The following is a 21,272-nucleotide window of genomic DNA, read 5'->3' as shown; positions in this document are numbered from 1 at the left end:
ATGAAGAGCGAAGGGGAAGAATCCGAGGGGAGCGTAGGAGAAGAGGACAGTGGCCCGAGGGATTCCATGAGCCTCTCCAGCGAATCGGAAGATTCACAGAAGGGGGCGCCAGTGGCCAGGGGTAGGGGGTTCCCAAGGGGAACGCCCCAGGAGCAAGGGGGCAGCAGGGACTCCCAGAGCAGTAGTTGGAAATCAGGACCAGCTTCCCCACCAGAGCAGAGTGGGGGGGAAGAGTCCCAAGTATCGGGGCCAGTGCATTCCCCACCAGGGAGAGAAGACGAGGCAGGGCTGACCACGCCTCCATCGGAGAGTCGGACAACGGAGGGGAGGTCAGATCCGGCCAGTATCCCGGAAGAGGGAAGCAGTGACAGAAGTAGTGTAACGGTTAGGAGAAAGGTCACTGGGTTGGCGCGAGAGGTAAGTTCAAATGTACAGGAGCGGAGCGCGGGACAGCAGAGAATGAGGATTGGGAACCGGGTCCTAAAGCCCGCCGGAGGCAGGGGGAGGAGCTAAGCGACTCAGCGTCGGAAGAGTCCAGAAAGGGCAATGCCCCAGCGGGCAGGAGGACCCAGAGGAGGAGGGAGCAGCGGAAAAGGTGGAGCAGGGCTAGGATCTTAAACTGGTGTCAGAGGGGAGGAGACTCAGACGGGACTTCGCCGATCTAGGGGTTAAGACGTAGGGCTGCACGCTGTGGCTTTGAAATGGAGACTGAACTTCAATAAAGACTTTTGTACATTACGACAGCCTAGTGTTGGTCCTCTGTGAGCTGGGACCTAGAGGCAGCTCTGACAGGTGGTATATAAATTTAATCAAATAACCAGTTATTGTGAAGGACATCCCATTGAAACAACATCCTTCAGCGAGTTCTTGCCTCTACCCTCCACAATATGTAGTATGACTTATTCCATGTCACTTGGCATAAGTGATGCTGCACATTTCTCCATTGGTGTTCAACATCACTGGGTGGTAGGGTGGGGGAAAGGACTTGTGACAATTTCAGGACATAGAATAAAGTGTTTTTACATAGAGCGCACTGGGGAGATGGCAACATTAGGATGCTGTTTTTAGCAGAAACCTGTTTTTCACATTGTCTGGTTCTGCTCAAAGATGTCCCTTCTCAATCAACTTCAAGTTAACAGTGAAACATGGTCACTTGTCCGCAATAGTCTCATGGACATACAAATGATGTGATTACCTCATCTATTTTATGGTACAACTCTTCTAGAGTGAGGTCCTTCCCTGGTAGTGCTCTTGTTCTGTTTTGTCCACTGGGGTCTATAAACAGTTTTTCCAGGCTTTTAATCTTATCCTTGCATTGTGAAAACTGAGAGAGAAAGAGAGAAGAGTGACAAATAGGTTTGGTAACTCTCCCATAATTGTTATCTATCTAGCTATCTAGCTATCTAGCTATCTATCATCTATCTCTATTCCAGGGAAACCAAACTCAGCACTGTTACACTTCCATTTCCACACACACACACAAAAGCCCCTATTCTGTGGAATAGAAACATCTGCTGATCTGAAATGGACAATCAGCAGGTGATTCACTCTGTGGAGTTCTTTTTTCCTCCTCTTACAAAGCTGAACCATACAGTCCTTCCTGTTCTCAGAAGTCAAGTTGCATCACAGGAAAAAGGAAGGTTTTGGTTTCTTTAATACACTAAAAGAACTTTTAAAAGGGGTGGGGGCACTTTGATGCACAAAAGCAAGGTAAAGCTGCCCCCCCCCATTACACATTCTTGAACACGTAATTTAACATATTAAATCTTGGGTTACATTGTGAAATTTCTGGAAACTGATAAATGCTTGTTAATCAACACTAGAACATCAGCGTGTGTGCTCTGAAATGAAAATATTTTTTTAAACAAAACCACCACCGTACCTCATAAATAACAGGATGCAGGGAGTGTTCCCTTGAGCAGTCATGTAGGCAGCTCAGCACTATACAAAATGTACCCCTTTCTTTATATGATCTACCATGAGCCATTGCTGTACAAGTAGGGATGAGGGATGGACAAATCCCACCATTTTGGTTTCTCTTGGTTTCTAGTTTTTCCACTCTTAAATTCAGTTCTCCACGTTCCCACATCAGTTAGCAATTTATTTTTTAAAGCCCAGCATTTTAATGCAAATTTATCTTAAAAGGCACATTTTTGCAAAGCAATTTCCCCTGATATAATGCATTTTTGTAGGTTACTTTCACTACTGTATAGAGCTTTATGCACCATTACTTTGCATTGCAAAATTCAGAGAAATGTGAATTTCAAATGATGGCTGTGATTTGGTTTGTGTATTATTTTGTAAAGTGTGAATTTAGAATTTAGGTGCTCCCCCTTCTGGTGGTTCCTTGCTGCAGTGCTGGCTAATTTTACACTAGCCTTGGTCTATATGTGGACAAGCTATTGAGTATTCATGACAGCACCACTCTGAGGATGTAGGGCAGGACTCTGCAGAGCCCACAACACCCCTTGGCATGACACTTATACGGGCCTCCTGCCATTTTGTAATAGGAGAACTTTCCGTGATAGTCTTCAGCAAGTCTTCTCCGAACGATTTATGCTGGTCACTTGTTTGCTCTCTTAAATGTCCAGAGAAGTAGCATGAAATGTGCTAGTTGCTTGTTTTGTCCCTTTGGCTGTTATTAAATGCTAGTCGCAAGCCTGGGCTTGGTTGTGGTGCTGTATATGAAGTAATCGTCTTTATACTAAAGACTCAAAAAGACTCCTCTCTACTGTGGTTGATGAGAGCGGAAACTCACCAGTTCCACAACAAGTTATAGCACAGTACAGGAAAACCACAATGCATTGTGCAAAGGCTTTATCAAAATGCCATCTAACCCTGAAGATGTTTTTCACTATCCGTAGCGACCATATTGTTGTACTGACTTTGTAAACACATACTGTGTATCTTTCAGCAGGAAGTCCTGCTGTGTTCAGTGTGACTGACCTACGTTGTGTTTAAAGTTATGGCCTTGCTCTGTAACCATACTTACAAATGTAGCTAGAAACTGCAACCAAATACTTAGCTTTTGAATCAACATATGAATTTCAGCCATTCACCCCTCTTGCCAACAACACAGCCTCTCCTGACCCTGAGACATGTTTGTCTCCAGTCTACCCTGCCTTCTCAGCTGTCCTGCTGATTGGCTTATCAAATTTCTAGCCCACCTTTTCTCCTAAAAGAAACAATGCAAACAATGGACGAGCAAAATAAGACAAATTTGGTCCTTTAGCCACCTGCCTCCCAGAGCTTCCTGAAATATGCAGCTGGTCCTGATCCTGCTAGTTCTGCTGCCCTCGCAGAAGCTGCCTTGATTCCATGACAGGAATGAACGTCCCCAACAGAGCAACTATCCTGCCATTTACCCTACCTAGCTCATGCAAATCTGTTCATCTGGGTATCCAAATTGTTGAGTGCGATTCTTCCCCCTCCAACCAGCCTATTTTTTTCAGTCATTTTTCTGGCTGTCCAAATTGTTTATGCATTCCTCGGGGGATGTGGAGAAAGTATTTTCTCAAAATGAGTGGAGCCCAGAGCTGTAACTCAGTGTTATTCTACTGTGAACACAATAGCAGCCACATGTCAAAAGTGAAAATGTCCAAATAAGAATGAACAGAAACTGTTATGAGGGCGGGGGATGCTGTTTGCTCTTAAAATCAAAAGTTAAGTTATCTCAGGAAGAAAGGACATAATATCCCTAAGAGTAAAGGAACCTTCCTCATATTATCTCCTGTCACTTTATGACAACTGTGCATCTCCACTTCTTATCTGAGGCTTATAACCACAGGTGAGTGTCTTTGGATAGTAGCTGTTAGCACCTGCTCAGCACATAGCAGGGGCTTCTGTAGTCATCTTAAAATATTGTATATTGCTATTTCCAGCACTGAAATTAATAAGCCTAGACATAAAGGGAAGGATGTTCCGGTTCTTGCAATGAAAGAGTGGCTAACAGTTGACCCATCGACCTGCTTCTTAAAGCAAGGGAGGGGAGCAAGGGTGGTCTGGTGGTGGTGGGAGATCTCAACAAGTCCTTCCTTGTTATGGCACCACCAAAGCCCCAAGAGGTGCTTCACCCACTCCTATTTGCCTTGGTCTCTTCCTTTCCCGGGACACTGCATATGCCCATGAGTCCATAGGGGTAGCCATTTTATCCCCCGGAATAAATGGAAGCAGCCACACATCATCATGGAACATATTTTCCCCATAGCAGACTTGGGGCTTTAATCTGTATAACAGCAGCAGGCCAGCAGTGCAGCAGGTGGTCCATTGCTAGATAACCCCATTCTACACACTGGCATAGCTGTCATCATGCGCCATCGCTTCCAGGTGTGCTAAATTGTATTGCCAGGTGCCTGGTCCTGTCTCCCAGCTTACCGCTTGAGCATCCTAAGACCTTATTTTGCAGGCCCAGGAACCTCCTGCATCAGGTCTAATGCCATTTAGGAGTATTGTAAAATGGAAAGTTCTCTACTACAGGCCAACTACAAGTGCCTGCAGTGACTTCACATCTCCATAGTCCTGGCTTTCTTTCCTCTCTCCTTAAAATAAGAAATCCGGTTATGGAAACCGCACCTACCTGAATCTGCAGGACGACCAGATCTGCATCCAGACCTCTTTTCAGAGGCAATGTTCTCAGGGACAACTCAATCTGCCTCTTTTTCTCTGTGAGCTTCAGCTTTAGAAAGCGGATCTTTTCATCCATCACATTAATCTCAGTATCACCATTTCGACTCATCATTTCCTGAATATTTATTTTTTCGTAAAAAATGCACACTTCTTCTTCACGCTCTATGAGCAGAACTCCACTACAAGGAAACCAAAGTGAAGACTTAATAGGCAGGTTGTACATAATTTATTCACCTGTCCATCCAGGAAGCATGGTGTTTGTTACAGATTTGGGGGGGGGGACCCCTAAACCCTAGATGTTAATAAATGGTTGGATCTTGATTATTTGGGTTATTGGAGGGAACATTGGAGGTCATTGGAAAAGTACAGGCTAGCTAAGCTTCCTTTCCAAGCCTATGCCTCACCTGCTAGCATGACAAAAGGGGTTGATGGCCCATCTAAGAGGAATTTTGGGCCTGGGCAGACAGAAGGTTGCCAGGGTAACTGGGTGTGAGGTGACAGGAAAAGAGTGTCTTGAGCAAGGTGTGCTGGGAAGAAGATGGGAGAGAGAAAAGGACTGAGGCCTAAACTAGGTTAGTGATAAGAAGGAAGAGGAAGGAGGATACTAATTTCAGCTTATTATTTTTGAGTATCTGTCTTGGTTTGGCGCTCCATAATGACTGCCTCAGTAGTTTTAGCAATATAGTCAAATGACAATTCAAAATGTTAGTCTTACAAGCAAAATAAGAAGGCAAACTAATTAGGAACAGAGGACTGAGAAATGAACAAATTACACTTCCAGCAACCTGCGAGTTGTTAAGTATAACTGTTTAATTGTACATTGAAATAGAAAATAGCTCTGTATGTGTATTCCAAGGTTTAACATTGGAAAATTCCACTGAAGCCAAGTAAGCTCTCTGAGTGCCTAACAAGTTAATTATTAGCTGTTGATGTATCTCTGCAGCTGTCATGTTTTTAACATAGATCACATGAGAAGGGTATTCAGTTGCAAATCTCTATTTTGCTGAAAGAAAGATGGATGTGTGCTAATTATTCTCTTTCTACGATAATACAGCCTCAGGCTGGAATGCAGGCTGTGGGAGAGAAAGAGCTGCTTTCAGCTCTAATTTAGCATAGTTATATATTTCTAAGATGCTGTACCTGTGCTTGGACAATCCCATGATATTTGGATGTAGTATTATCGTTTTGAGTTTCTGTTTTAGAACAAGTTCTGTTAGTAAAGCTTTTGAACCATATTTTTGGAGTGGACAATTTTTATTTCAAGAGTCAGTTTTTAATTATCTGTTTGCTTCCATATCCACAATATTAATAACCACAAAAGAAGTTATCATTCAAATGAAATACTAGCAAACCTACAAAGTGTTTGAAGTTTGCTGTGCTCCCTACCTCTCATTTCGAAGCTGGACGGCCTTTTCATATTTCTTTCGCAACTGAACCATTTCATCCTCGATACGAGTGAGCAAGTTGGTGAGTCTTTCAACATCCATTAGCTGTTGCTCTCGTTTTTCTTTCATCTCCACGAGTGTTTGATGAACTTTGCAAACATCACACTGTATGCTGTCTTTGACTGAAATGTTACTTGCATGTTTCATTTGGTATTTTTGCAGTTTTCTGAATGGAAGGAAAATAAATGAAGATAAAATGGAGAATGAATCAGAGTTACATTTTTAGATGACCTTAGACAGCACAATCAGTCCTGATTCCTTGAGGATTACTTATGTAGCATATGTGAAAGACTGAAGAATATTATATTAATATTAAGCATTATTATTCTTTTTAGTAGTATTTCTCTGAAATTTCTACAAACTCATCTTTCCTATCAATAGACGATTGGGAAATGAAATATGTAGAAATAAAATAAATATGTATAATGAATAATAGTCAGCTAATCTGAGAGAAGATGAATTGTATTTGTTGCGTTTATTTATGGGTTATTAATCAGAGGCTTACACGCAGCATAAAAAGCATGAGGTTGAATCCAGACTTAGGCAACTCCCAGACTGGCTGGCTTAGGCAGGAAGGCACAAAGCTCACACACACAATGCCAGGGCATCATGACATTGCCGCCCCCAATGACCTTCGCAAGCTGGCACTTCTGGCCCTAATTGTTTCCTACGAAAAATTCACCACACGCCATTTAAAAGTGTATGGTTTGTGCCTGCAGCACTAATCCAGCAATTGACACATGCACGTAATTTTGTTTCTGTATGACATCAAGAATGAAATAAGGTAACAAATATAAAAAGAGAAATGATAATTTGCCACATAGTGAGAAAATAAAAGCCAGTTCTAGAGCACAACAAGGATGATTGTCCTACAGATAAATTATTAAGTGGGTGCTCACCTCTCTTTAATCACAGCATTGGTCCTTAAGATTTCCTTTTCATTATCTAGCATTTTGACTCTCTCTTTAATTTCATTTGTCTTTTGGCGAGCACAATGCAAAAGGTTGACCAGTTTGTTTCTCTCATGTCGCACAATGTCATACATTTTAGCAAATTCTTTCATTCTACAAACCAAAAATATTACAGGGAAAAATGTTACTTGTTTTAATGCATTAACTATCTCCTGCTATAAAAGGCGCTTCATCAAATCCTTTGCCAAAATTTCCTTACTGTCTCTGAATTGCTTTTTGCTTTTTCATATGTTCCCTTACTTCAAAGTCTTTTGTTTTTATATCTGCTTTAACATTATGCAGCCGTACCTGCAACAGAAATAGTAGTGAACAGACTGGTAATTGGAAGCGTTGCAAAGGCATTTCTGAAAAGAACACTTAGACAAAGAATACTCATAAGCATGCCATTTCTTCAAAAAGGTATTTCCAACCCACAAAGTGTAAACCCCACTAATAAATAACACCCATTCAAACCAGCAACATCTTGGTAGGAGCAGGCACTGGAAGAAAAATCAACTTACCCAGGTTCACAACGCAGTCCTAATTCTTGTGACTTCCCATGGGATGTGGGTGCAGAAGGGGAAGAAGAATAATTGTATCACAGGTAAATATAGCCTTGCCAGAGGTTCGGATTTGAAAGTGTGTTTTGTGCCATTTTCTAATTCTTCAAGTATTGACGCTAGAAGCGGCAAATAAAAGCTGACGACCACAGGCCCCTAGCAATTCCAGGCAAGTACTAATATTGGATATATCAAACTAGTCATCTGTTGGATTCCTCTTACCTGGGATTTTAAAAAATCCTTTGATTTTTGCTCCCTCTCATCAGCCTTGATCTGAGTCAAACGTATCAAGTTGTCTACTTCCTCTCGGTAGTGTTCCTGGGCCTTAAATAGTTGGTCTTCTTCAGCAATACACTGCTCAAGCATTCGTACTTCAGCATCTGTTGATGTTTTCTAGATTGAAAACACCAAAGGCCATTTTAATGTTATGGGGGATGGGGACATCGGGTGTGGGGCAGGTCTAGGAGGCAACTCCTAGGGGCTGGGGTCCTTTTGGCCCCCCCCAATAAAATATTTGAGGGGGCTGCCCCCCCAAGTTGATGGGCATTGTCATTAAAGTGGTGTGCATGTGCTGTTTTGTGATCAATTTTGTGGGACGGCGCTTATTTAGGCCCCCCAATATTTTATTCAAGTTGGCACCCCTGGGGGCAGGTAAGCACTTTGATGGAAGTGGCTGAGCTAGTGCCATGGCGCTGTCGGGCAAGGAATGGCCAGAGTGAGGAATTGAGTCTTTATTGTCAAAAGTACACTTACAAGTTAGGAAAAGCTAACCCTTGAGCAGCCTGACCTCTCTCTCTCACTCCTCCTGCACTTGTTCTTCCCTCTCCAGTCCTGACTGACTCTGACTCCAGTCCTGGCTCCCCCAGATCACTGATCCCTTATTACAAGTCTGCCTCCAACCCTGCCCCCTTCTCCTACTGCCCACGCCTCAGGATCCAGCCACAACTCCTCAGTGTCCAGCCAGTTCCGACAGCTGGTGCAGCTGACAGGCGCTGAGAGGAAACACCTTTGAAGTCCAATGCATGCTTTCATCACAAACTGGAAAATCTATCTACTGAAAAACAGGTATCTATCTAGACAGTTGGCACCACTTGAGCAATTAATATTGGAAGGATCAGACTCCGTAAATGAGCCTCCCTGATCTGAAATTCTATCCAATACAGTGGATGCTCAGGTGGCGATTGTGATCCGTGTGGGATGCACGTTTGTAACCCACAGCATTCGCAAACTGCAGCGGTGTGTCTGCGCATGGGCAGTTGCGATTTGGCACTTCTGCACATGTGCAAAGCGTGATCTAGTGCTTCCGTGCATGCACAACCGCCAAAACCCGGAAGTAACCTGTTCCGGTACTTCTGGGTTTCGGCGGTCCGCAACCTGAAAAAACTCAACTGGAAGCATCTGTAACCTGAGGTATGAGTGTACACCACACTGAATCTTACTTTTGCAACTAGTACAACATTTAACCTAATAACCAGTAAACAAACTTTTTTTTACAAAGAAATGATGCTCGGAGAGAGGTTTTCAAATCTAGGACTCAACACCAAAAAGCAACCACTACACCTGCCCTATTTGCTCTTTTAAGCAGCTATGCCAATTGTAAGCTGCCCCCTTGTACTCCTGAACAGCAATCCTGCCAGTTCTGATAAACTTCGTTTTACTCCTATACCCACTCTGGCTAGCATCCTCCTCTAAAGAGTGTAAGGAAACCCTGGCAGTCTGTGTTCTCTTCAAATCTCCTTCGAGAGGGTAAAGAAATTGCACCGGTCGTAGATGTCAATGGAGAAAGCTGCAACTATTCCACCAGCTCAGTGAGGAGATGTTTGGAAATTAAAAAGGTAAAGGTAAAGGTACCCCTGCCCGTACGGGCCAGTCTTGACAGACTCTGGGGTTGTGCGCCCATCTCACTCAAGAGGCCAGGGGCCAGCGCTGTCCGGAGACACTTCCGGGTCACGTGGCCAGCGTGACATCGCTGCTCTGGCGAGCCAGAGCCGCACACGGAAACGCCGTTTACCTTCCCGCTGGTAAGCGGTCCCTATTTATCTACTTGCACCCGGAGGTGCTTTCGAACTGCTAGGTTGGCAGGCGCTGGGACCGAGCAGTGGGAGCGCACCCCGCCGCAGGGATTCAAACCGCCGACCTTTCGATCGGCAAGTCCTAGGCGCTGAGGCTTTAACCCACAGCGCCACCTGCGTCCCAACCCTGCGTCCCAACCCTTTATTACATAAGCATAAAATTTACAAACTCCATGTTTATTAATGGTGCAATGCTCCTGTTACTCTATATTTCATTTTTATAAGTTTTTCCCCCTACAGCATTGTATTGTAAAGCATTGTGCACTTGCAGGTAAAATGAACTGCATAAAAACTCATCCAAACTCAGGAATACACAGATTTAAACTACAACACTCCACAGGCTGGAAGCAGAGTGGGTGAATGGCTAAAACTGTAGAATTGTTGAAGGTTGCTTGACTAGATTCCTTATACAAGTATGAAGATTTAACTGAATAAAAGGGTTTTTCCCCCCTTCATTTCAATAGTTTCCCTCTATATCTCATTTATCACAAAGATGCCAAAAAGAGATCACTGGAGTCTGATACAATGTCTGAACTACAACTGTTTGTGACGGCATGGCACACACAATGACTACACATACAGTACAACATTCTTTTGATGATCACACATTTGGTGCAATGTGACCTCAGCAATCTGTGTACTAAAACATTTTCACCCATTTCATGGCGATTTATGACAGTATTAGAGCTTTTAAACCACGGGTAGTCAACCTTTTTATACCTACCACCTACTAATGCATCTTTCTTGATGGTAAAATAGAAGGAGGATTCAGCTTGTGCCATAGAACCACCCATCTAGAATCCTGAAATGCCCACTAGTGGGCTGTAGGGACCAGATTGACAACCCCTGTTTTAAACGGACACAGAGTTTTGCAGGACTTGTATCTTAAATCTTGTAGAATGGAAAAGAACTAGAAAAACATAAAATAAGGGTCATGGTAATAACCTACCTCTTGGGCCAGATTTCTCTTAATCATTTCTACTTCCCTCTGGAGCTCCCTTCGTCTTTCTAGTAGTGTCCCATCATCTTTTGGAATAGCATCTAGCTAAAAAAGGGAAACCTGAGACAGTTAACATATGCAAAAGAAGGAAAAGGGGTATTTTAACATAGACAGTACTTAGCATCTTCCTTAAATGTTAACTGAATTAAAGATTAAGATTTAGGAATGTAGGTACACATTCCAACTGCAGAACATGGGTGTTTTTTTTTAAGTTTGTTAAATGGCTTGCTAAATGATAATGCTAGAAAAACAACCATCACAGCAGTTGATGTAGGTATTACAGCTGCAACCTGGAACCATGTACAGTGGTACCTCTGGTTAAGAACGTAATTTATTCTGGAGGTCCGTTCTTAACCTGAAACTCTTCTTCACCTGAGGTACCACTTTAGCTAATGGGGCCTCCTGCTGCTGCTGCTGCTGCAGCACCATCACTGAACGATTTCTGTTCTCATCCTGAAGCAAAGTTCTTAACCCGAGTTACTATTTCTGGGTTAGCGGAGTCTGTAACCTGAAGTGTCTGTAACCTGAAGCGTCTGTAACCCGAGGTACCACTGTAGACATGTTAAGGTCAGTGGGATTCTAGGGCTCTAAATATCGAGACACACAAGACAAGCACCAACTGATCTATAATAATCACAGTGCTGACATATTATCTATAATGATGGTAGGCTGCTATTTTAAGCAAACTTAGTCATGCAGATGTGTCTTGGCATAATTTGTATAGTGGTGGCTGAAATACCTTTGACGTGGGTTCTAGGTGTCCTAAACATGCCACACCCTTTCTCTGCCTATTTCTGTTTTGTGTATCAGTTTCGGGTGCTGCTGCCAGACTAGCATTTTCATGTGATGGTGATGCCAACTCATCAACTTGCAACATCACGACATCATTGTACCCCATCACTTAAGGCACTTAAAAAAATATGATTGCCCTAATATGTATTTTTTGGAACTTGCTATCTATGAATGCCCATCGGTTTGCATGCACAGATATATTTACAGATGGGCAATTTTCCTAACAACTTCAGACCGTTAGACAGTTAAGCAAAGCTTTCCAGTATAATTTTAAAATGCCTGGCAGCTCCTGGGTTACTTTACACAACTGAGCGGAAGGCATGATAGAAGAAATATGGAGGTCTTGTAAAAGCTACTATTTCAACACTCCTCTGTTATTCCATGTCTACTGATAATGTTGCAGTTGGTTCTTTTAGCTTAACTGCAGCAGGATCTTATATCCCAAAATGTTACTGACACACACAATACAGTGGTGCCCCGCAAGACGAACGCCTCGCAAGACGGAAAACCCGCTAGACGAAAGGGTTTTCCGTTTTGGAGGCGCTTCGCAAAACGAATTTCCCTATGGGCTTGCTTCGCAAGACGAAAATGTCTTGCGAATTCCTGCGGGTCCCCCCCCTTTCCCCCCTTTTCCTAAGCCGCTAAGCCGCTTATCAGCTGATCCGCTGATAAGCCGCTTAACAGCTGATCGCTAAAAGTCGCTAAACCGCTAATAGCGCTAATCCGCTAAGCTGTCAATGGGCTTGCTTCGCAAGACGAAAAAACCGCTAGACGAAGAGCCTCACGGAATGGATTAATTTCGTCTTGCAAGGCACCACTGTACACGTTACCCCTGTTGCCCTGCCTTGGATTGACATGTTGCTGGGAAAAGGCACAACTGCACAGTAAGCAGTTTCACAAGGGAATCTGGCACGATGTTCTTGTGAAATAACTGGTTTGTAGGAAGTGCTTCTGTCACAACCTGTTTCCTGATTCTGTGAATGCTTATTCATACAATACTTCCCACAAAATTATATGCAATTGGGTAAAACATTGCCATAGCATCGAAGGGATTGGGGGGAGGGGCGAAGCATTTTCATATGCTTTGTTAGAGTTCCTTTAAAAAAGAACAATCTAGTGATGCAGTTGTAACATTACTGTAAGAATTAATCAGCAAAGCCGTCAGTTTTGTGAAGTTTCTTATATGTTACCCTCACAATAAGGCCTGGCTCTTTCCCCTCTGCATTTCACCCTCTTGGCTTCTCGGTTAAGCCGAGCCTCCATAAATATCTGGAGTTATCTGGTTAGACTACATAAAAAAGTTATACATTATAACTCTATTCTTCCAGGCCTAACATATGGATTAACATTTAGAGTGTTTAATGTGCACCAGTCCTTGTTAGCATGGATACTTTCGTTAGCTTGGCATCTCTAAAGTTTTCAGGTTATTGATTTGCCCATGTCACTAGCGAAGATAGTAACTCTTTTCTCAATTATGTAGGCTTTTCTAACTATTAAACAGTAGATCTCAAGTTTCCTGGGAAGTCCAGGTTCCTACCTCCCCAACATACTTATTGAGAAATCCGCTCCACTTCCCAGTGGGGAGGAGTTGCGGTGGACCGCGTGGCCACCCACTCCCCACCGGGGGCGGGGGACTTGGACCCCCGTTGCCTGGGGGATCCCAGCCATGTCAGAGCCCGGCCAGCCAATCCGCTGGCCGGGGGGCGTGGCCGGGAACCTTTAAACCACGGAGCGAGCCGGAGGACTTCCTCTTTGGCTCGCTTCCTCAATCACCCTCCCTCCCTCCCTATTTTGCAGGTTAGGCAATGGCCTTGCTATGGACCTCAGTTGGTCACCTTGGTTGTCCAAGGGGCCTGGTAGGAATTTTTCCACTTGGCAAATTGGCACTGGCCACTTGGTTTTCACCTACCTTGTAGCAATCGTCACAACTTTGTTAGGGTTGCGGTTAGGCATTGTTTGACCTTGTGGGGGGGGGAGGTGTGGCCGTCACCTGCCCCTCCATGCTTAAGGGTATTCTGTTAAAGGAATCTGGGGGTATTGCTCTTGTCTGAAGCCCGGTCGGGGGCTAGGGCCATAACACGACCCCAACAGGAACACCAGGGGGAGTTTGATTTGGTTCTCATCGACAGGGCTCCCCCTACTGGTGGTTTACCCTTACCGGACTTCCTGTGCAGCGGGCAGGAGTCAGATATAGTCGGGTCCAATCAATGCCTAAGCCAATACCACTCACATTCTGCAATTCAATAAAGTTGTGGCCAAATTTGCCCAATAACATAAACCTAATATCCGTGTCCTTGTGTGAGTTATTTCCCAATGAGGGGGTGGCTGTGGGGTCTCGACACGCAAGTCACAATTTGAAGTAGCAAGCAGTGTGGGGTGGGACAGAACATCTCTCTATGCAGCCAGGCACACAAAAGAACACTTGGGCCAATTGCCAGGGGTTGGGGGCTCCTCTGTGTATTCTGGCTCCTCTGTGAGGGGTCTGGGGCAGACCCCTGACTGAAGGCTTCATGGGTCGGGTTGACTCCCAGGGTATAAAGGGAGGCTTATGTTTCCTTCCAGTCTGGTGTGCATCAGCCTTTAGGAATTTGCACGGTTGCAGCATCAAAGTACAGTACAATCTAGGCTGGGTGGAGTGTGTGACACAGTCTGAAACTGTGAAAAGCAGAATCTACAAATTTATCACGGGGTGTTTTATTTCTTTCGAAAGGAACATATCCTTTCTCTAAATACAGCATTCAGTAACCTTCAAAGGCAAACATAGCCAGATTCTCAGTTACCCGAGTTTTAGTTTTTACTGCCATAGCTTGCTGATATATTTTTTTTGCTTTTCTGCCATAGCTTGCTGATACAAATATTTTTGCTTTTTTGGTCTCCTGTTGCTGCTTGTTATTCTTTAGAATAGCAATCCCTTGGTTGTTGTGGCTGCCTTTGTGCTGGAATTCCATGTCACCTGGCAAAAGCTGGATGTGTTAATGATTGTAGTATTCCAACGCTGCCACAACACTATGCACACACAATCCTGTGTGTAGAAACATTTTCTCTTTTTTGTAATATATATTTTTTTCTATATAGAGTTACATTTGTGACTCAACAATTATATTCCAATTCAACAAAACAAGTGACTTATTGCTCACCCATCACCCATGTTTATAACTCAAATTACATACAATTTAAGGTTCTGTCTTATCTGATTTCATCCTCTCTAACATGTTTCTTAATATATTTTGCTGTTTTCTTACATTTCAAACCTAGCTGGGATCTTCACATATGGGAAATAACTTTTTATTTAGACTAGAAATGGTTTCCAGAGCTCTTTAAAAGGTTCTAAATTTATATCTTTTATCAGTGCTTGCAGCTGTAGTCACGTACAAGTACCATTAAGGCTTTCTTTGGGATTTCACTGTCTAGTTTCCCCAGCAGGGAGGATTGTAGTCTCTTGGGAAAAGTCACTTTAAATCTTTTATTAATTTCATTCTATATCATGTCCCAAAAGACCTTTCGCCTTCCTGCAGGCTCACCACGTATGATAGAATGACCCCTAACAAACTTTACATTTCCAACATTTGTTTAATACATTTTTGTACTTTTGAGCTAGCTTCTTTGGGATTAGATCTACACATCATCTTGTAATAGTTTTCTTTTAGGCCATAACGTGCTGTAAATTTCATTCCTGTTTTCCAAAGCTTTTCCCAGGCAGCCATATCTATATTATGTCCAACCTCTTTAGCAAATCCATTATTTAAATCTTTTTTTATAGATGTTGTTTAACTGATGATACTGGAACCAATTACCCACTAAGTTTTGTATTTTGTCGAATTTTTAAAGCTTACATCCTGAAAGCTCAATAAATCTCTATATAAAGCCCATTCGGGTTACATATTTGTTGATTTATGTGCACAGGCCTCCATTGGTGATAACCATAAGGGAGTTTTATGTTCCAGAAGGCTTTTAGTTCTCCTTCACACCTCCATCAGACCCCTACTTATATAATGATTAAGAAAATCTTTATTTTTATTGACTTTGTCATACCACAGATATGAATGCCATCCATATCTTGTGTCAAATTGTTCCAAGTCTAATAATCTAGTATTTTTTAATGTTATCCACTCTTTTAAGCAAGTTAAACATGCTGCTTCATGATACAGTTTGAAATTAGGTAATGCCAAACCTCCTCTTTCTTAAGCATCTGTTAAATTCTTTAAGTTTATTCTTGGTCTCTTTCCCTGCCAAATAAATATAGTTATGTCTCTTTGCCAATGTTTAAAACAGGTAACCGAATTAATTACTGGCACAGTCTAAAAGAGAAAACAGCATTGTGGAAACATTTTCAAGCTAATTTTAACCAGGAAAAATATCTCTAATCAAACTTATTCATACAAACCTCTAATTGGATTCTCTCGTGATAGGATCTGATTTGCTCCAAGCCCTCCTGAGCTATCTTCAATTGCATCTCCATCTTTTTAAAATTCCTGAAATCTTTCTCTCTCTCTCTTTGCATCCGACTCAAAGTGTCTTGCAGTTTTTGCTTTGTCGCAATATAGTTACGAGAACCCATTTCTAAGATAGCCCTACAGAAGTGTACAGAAAGGAAACAAAATGTACAAAAGAAAGGGAAAGTAAAAGTGGGCAAGGAATAGGTATAAACAAAATCAATGAATTCCTGTTATTTATAATGCTGTGATTTGTTTTGTTATTTTTTTTGCGAAGTATTTTAAACTCTTGTGAGCTGCCCTGAGTGCATCTTGATGTACCATTTATAGGAATAAACAAAAATACAGTTAGGAAGAGTGGGAGAAAAAACTATTGTTGGGCAGCAGTCAAAATATGAAACCAGCAATCACTTTCAAGGACACTGATTCAACTTTACCAGCGTTACAGCATTTTTTGTTCCACAAAAGAAGCTATGTCAGTCTGTTGCAACAAAACCAAAAGCTTTATGGAGATTAATGTTTTCCAACCATGCCACGTGATCCCTTGGGATTCCGAAGGAGTGTCTCAATGCGAAGATCATCCATGGCAGACAGGATACGTGAAAGGCAACTTGCCCATCATTGCCACTTTTTCTTCGCAATGTGGTGCATTGTAGAGCATATTACCAGTTTTCCAAGAATGTCAGTTAAGCCCGCACAGACCTAGTCACTGCTCTGTATTTACTGAGAGCTTGTGGCCTAGAAACAGTCTTGAGATCCTCTTCAACGCAGAGGGATTGTATAGTAGATCTGCAATGGGAAACTGTTTCCTGAAGGTAAACTAAGGTAAAGGGACCCCTGACCATTAGGTCCAGTCGCGGACGACTCCGGGGTTGCAGCGCTCATCTAGCTTTCTTGGCCGAGGGAGCCAGCGTACAGCTTCCGGGTCATGTGGCCAGCATGACTAAGCTGCAACCAGAGCAGTGCACGGAAACACCGTTTACCTTCCCACTGGAGCGGTACCTATTTATCTACTTGCACTTTGACATGCTTTTGAACTGCTAGGTTGGCAGGAGCAGGGACCGAGCAACAGGAGCTCACCCCGTTGCAGGGATCCAAACTGCGACCTTTCGATTGGCAAGCCCTAGGCTCTGTGAATTAACCCACAGCAAGTTTGAAAATCACTGGGCTTGAGGTCACTTCACCAGATGCACTAATTTTTTTTGAAAATTGGTAGGCTCATCTCACCGTATCTACTAGTTTGCTTGACTGTATTATCATCTGACAAAGAAGCTGATCTGCTGATTTATGAGTCACTGAGAAGTTTCTGAAGATCCACAGGGCTCCCTGTAGCTGCTTGTTACAGCAATAAGCTGGAAAAACAGTATTCACTCCCTTTTTGTTTCCAGGCCCAATTCAAAGGTGCGGGATGAGATATTTAAAATGATGTACAGTTTAGTACTGGAATATCTGAACAGGAGTCTTCTCCCATATACGCATCTTGGAAACACAACCTAGCAACCCAGTGGAATTTAGCTAGCAAAACAGGTGGTGAAAGACAAATTCCTCCTTACCTTTCTGCTATGGCACTTCCTTCATTCTCTTTGTTCATTTCATGCATTTTAGTAAGAGAGATAAATTCACGCTCCTTGCTTTCCAGCAAAGCCTTTTTCCCCTCCACCTCTTTCATCACATCATCCTTTTCTTCTAGCGCCTCGTCATTTTTAGCCTCTATTTTTCTTAAGGACTCAAATATCTCTCGTGCTTCTTCTTGCATTGCCTTTCTCCTTTTCTCCGTTTCTCTGTAGACAATTGCAGGTGTTTATATTAGTAACGAAACAGGTCTCTGCTCACATCCTGCCATTATACCTGTTGTACTCCAGTAAAAACACAATAAAAATTAATGTAAGACTTAGACCCAAATTCCTTTTCCAAAACCATGAGACCATGTTGAAGCAATTAAAGGTCCATAATGCACTGCCTGCTTTCATGTGACAGGGGGCAGGGAGTAGTAAATATTCCAAATAAATAAACATATATAGCTAACAGGGAACTGGTCTAAAATTTCGAGTAGATCTGGTGACAGAACAGTAATGAGACTTGGGTAGACCTGTCTCTGAGAATCTAGTTCTAGGAATATCCCTGTGTTGTTTTTCACTGGTGTTCATCTACAGACAGACCTGGCATCCCTACTGTGTCTTTCCACCCTCAGCTGGAACCTTCAGTGTTTTTTCTGGACCCCTTAAGTCTTTAATTAATTGCACTGCTACTACAATTAACTTAACAGGCCTGTTTAGGGAAGTTTTTTAATGACTGATGTTTTAATGTATTTTTAATCTCCTGTTGGAAGCCGCCCAGAGTGGTTGGGGAAACCCAGCCAGATGGGCAGGGTATAAGTAATCAATATTATTATTATTATTATTATTATTATTATTATTATTATTATTATTTGCAGCTACCCCCTCCACATTCATTCACTAAAAAAAGAAGTCCCAGGATAAACACTAGAGTACCTTTCAGGGTTGGCATTACATTACTCTTAACTCCCACTCTTAAAAATGGAAATAACCCTGTGTATAGAGCCAGTGTAATCCATGCTCTCTCAGACACAGACACTGCAATAACTGCATTGGCAGGGCAACTTATTTAATTTTTACAAGCTCAGTTATAACTTTGGGGGCTACGCAATAATATCTGAGTTAGAAAGATCCAAAAAGTCCCATTTTTGCTGCAATGTTTTGTTTTGTTTTTTTGTAACTTTTGCCTAATCATAACTACACTAAAATCACGGATGCCTGAATTGTTTCCTATGGGGCGATGAGCACTTCGCCAGGGAAAGCTTTAAAATGAGCCTAGTTCAATCTGTAGAAAATGGGTGTGTCACTCTAGACTTCTCATTATCTGAGTGGTTAGATTTGTTTTCATAAATGTCAATCAATGTTGTGATATCATTCATTGGCTAAAAACACTGAAAGGTGGGAGCAGGCTAGGTAAAGGGAGCCCTGATCATTAGGTCCAGTTGTGGCCGACTCTGGGGTTGCGGCGCTCATCTCGCCTTATTGGCCGAGGGAGCCGGCGTACAGCTTCTGGGTCATGTGGCCAGCATGACTAGGCCGCTTCTGGCGAACCAGAGCAGCGCACGGAAACGCCGTTTACCTTCCTGCCGGAGCAGTACCTATTTATCAACTTGCACTTTGACGTGCTTTTGAACTGCTAGGTTGGCAGGAGCAGGGACCGAAGAATGGGAGCTCACCCCGTCGCGGGGATTTGAACCGCCGACCTTCTGATCGGCAAGTCCTAGGCTCTGTGTTTCTTACAAAACAAATTAACAGAATAGTGCCTCCACATTTGACATCATATATTAGTTTTCACAAGGGCTAGAGATGTAACTACTTTTAAAACAAACACTAGGAACCCACAGACTATGCCTAAGCACCACACTCCTTGTGCCTGCCCCCAAAGATGCTCATGTCCCCCTCACAAGCGTCCCCTGGAAGTCTGAACAGCTCCATGTTGTTACTCATCTGTGCTCTGATAAAATCAGGAGCAAAGTCTTGATGGCCTTACATTTTCTACCCAGGTGCTGATAAAACACTTACACTTTTAATCCAATTGATTACTTTTTTACTATGAAAAGGTGTACCTAATATGGCAGGTGGAAAGGATTTTTTTATTATAAAAACCCCTTTTCAATAAGAACTCAGCTCCTCACTTTTAGAAACTGATTAAAAAAATTATACATTCCAAGGGTCATTTAGTCCAATCCCTGCAATGCAAGAATCTTAGCTAAAGCATCCATGACAGATGACCATCCAACCTCCGCTTAAAAATCTCCAAGGAAGGAGAGTCCACAATCTCATGAGGGAGACTCCTTTCTTGAAACTTGTAGCCATGGCTTCAAGTCCTACCCTCCAGGGCAGGAGAAAACAAGTCTGCTTCATCTTCCTTTGATGTTGTAGTTGACATCATATGTTTAGATGGCTGTGCATCAGTTTAGCTTTACAGGACCCTGAGGACCTTTTGTCCACCTCAAAAGTTCTGATGGAGATCCACAAAATACTAGCCTTTAAGGGCTTTGAGGCTTGATAAGCCAATGGCAAGAAGGGCCAAAGAACTATAAAGTAGCAGGAAAATAAAATGCAATCTCAAATAATCACGTTCCTGAAATATCAGAATTTCTATGTTATTTCTGTAGCTTTTAAAAGTATGATTTAAAGCTGTTCACCATCTAACTGCAGAGTCACAACGTAATAACAGCACCAAATAAAACAAGCCATGCCTTCAGAAAAAAGAAAAAGAAAAAGAAAAAAAGAAAGAAACATTTTTCATAGCAGCAGGAGGCTGTAATGCAGCACAGCATAGCTATACAGGTGCTTGTAGTGAGCACCCGTGTAATATGTTACATTATCAATTTGATGGAGATGAATATCTCTGCTATCACTAAAACAAGAGCTTCAGTCTAGGGCAGGTATGAAGAACCTGTGGCCACCTAGAGATTGTTGGGTTATAATACCCATCATACCAAGCCACTGGCCATGCTGGCAGGAACTAATGGGAGTTAAGGTCCAACAACAGCTGAAGGGTCATATGTTCCCCATTGCCTGTGTTGTGGAAGCCAGAAGAAGAGGACCCAGTTCAACAAACCAATGTGAAAGATGGGAAGAACCTACTGCTGTGTAACCACAGCATCACAAACCATGATGTCATGCTTGTCACACCAGCAAACAGACCAACACAAATATTTAGGATCAACGTCTAAGTGCCAGGTGGCTTAAATTCAAGAAAACGGCAGTGGGCTTAATAGGACTATCCACTGGGCTGCTAGCAATATAGGCTCCTTTGGGAGGAAGGGTAGAAAGTCAATAAATATACATAATACTGGGCAAACAAAAAACATTAAGGAAAGAAACCCATACTGCATTCTGCGGTTTATTTTGTCCATATCCTTTCCGAGCTGAAGAGGAATGGCTTGAAGACGGACAAGGTCATCCTAGTGATAAAAATATAAACATTAGTCTACACAGACTGAGGTTTTATGGAAAGCTACAGAACTAATATTCAAGTTGTATCAATTGGGAGCACACAGTGGAGCACAGCTACACAGAATAATGAATTTATTATTGAATTACTTTTATTTCTTCTTGCTTCCGAAATAGTTCCTCAAGTTCTTTCTGATCCTTAGTAAGGCGCTTGTGTCTTAAAGAAAGATCATCTTTCAGTGCTCTGATTTCTTGCCGCCTGTGTGTAGTTTCTTTACGAAGCTCTTCACAGCTTTCCCTCAGAGCCTTCATCCTCTTATCTGCATCCTTTAAAAAGCAAAAATTAGTCACTTCATGTTTGGAAAGTGGAATGCACGATTTAGGAAAACATTAAAACATGGTTATTCTAGAATGCATGTTAAAATAGTATTTTAGG

At 42.5% G+C, this 21,272-nt stretch overlaps 1 protein-coding gene across 1 annotated transcript in view; it reads right to left on the bottom strand.

Annotated features, from left to right (window-relative positions):
* Positions 1-21,272, bottom strand: part of CCDC146 (coiled-coil domain containing 146) — a 65,619-nt gene that overhangs the window by 3,728 nt on the left and 40,619 nt on the right. Inside the window, exons 7-17 of the mRNA XM_083701401.1 lie at positions 20,987-21,163; positions 20,774-20,847; positions 17,432-17,659; positions 15,830-16,016; positions 10,603-10,698; positions 7,804-7,974; positions 7,242-7,330; positions 6,971-7,135; positions 6,013-6,237; positions 4,577-4,805; positions 1,196-1,324 (exon numbers count right to left, since the gene is read on the bottom strand). Coding sequence (XP_083557527.1) covers positions 1,196-1,324; positions 4,577-4,805; positions 6,013-6,237; positions 6,971-7,135; positions 7,242-7,330; positions 7,804-7,974; positions 10,603-10,698; positions 15,830-16,016; positions 17,432-17,659; positions 20,774-20,847; positions 20,987-21,163 — 1,770 coding nt within the window. The remainder of the gene's footprint in view (positions 1-1,195; positions 1,325-4,576; positions 4,806-6,012; positions 6,238-6,970; positions 7,136-7,241; positions 7,331-7,803; positions 7,975-10,602; positions 10,699-15,829; positions 16,017-17,431; positions 17,660-20,773; positions 20,848-20,986; positions 21,164-21,272) is intronic.

The sequence above is a fragment of the Podarcis gaigeae genome (assembly GCF_964106915.1).
Source record: "Podarcis gaigeae genome assembly, chromosome: 10".
Classification (NCBI taxonomy): domain Eukaryota; kingdom Metazoa; phylum Chordata; class Lepidosauria; order Squamata; family Lacertidae; genus Podarcis; species Podarcis gaigeae.
The sequence above is the reverse complement of the archived record's forward strand: the minus strand, read 5'-3'. Positions and strand labels throughout refer to the sequence as shown.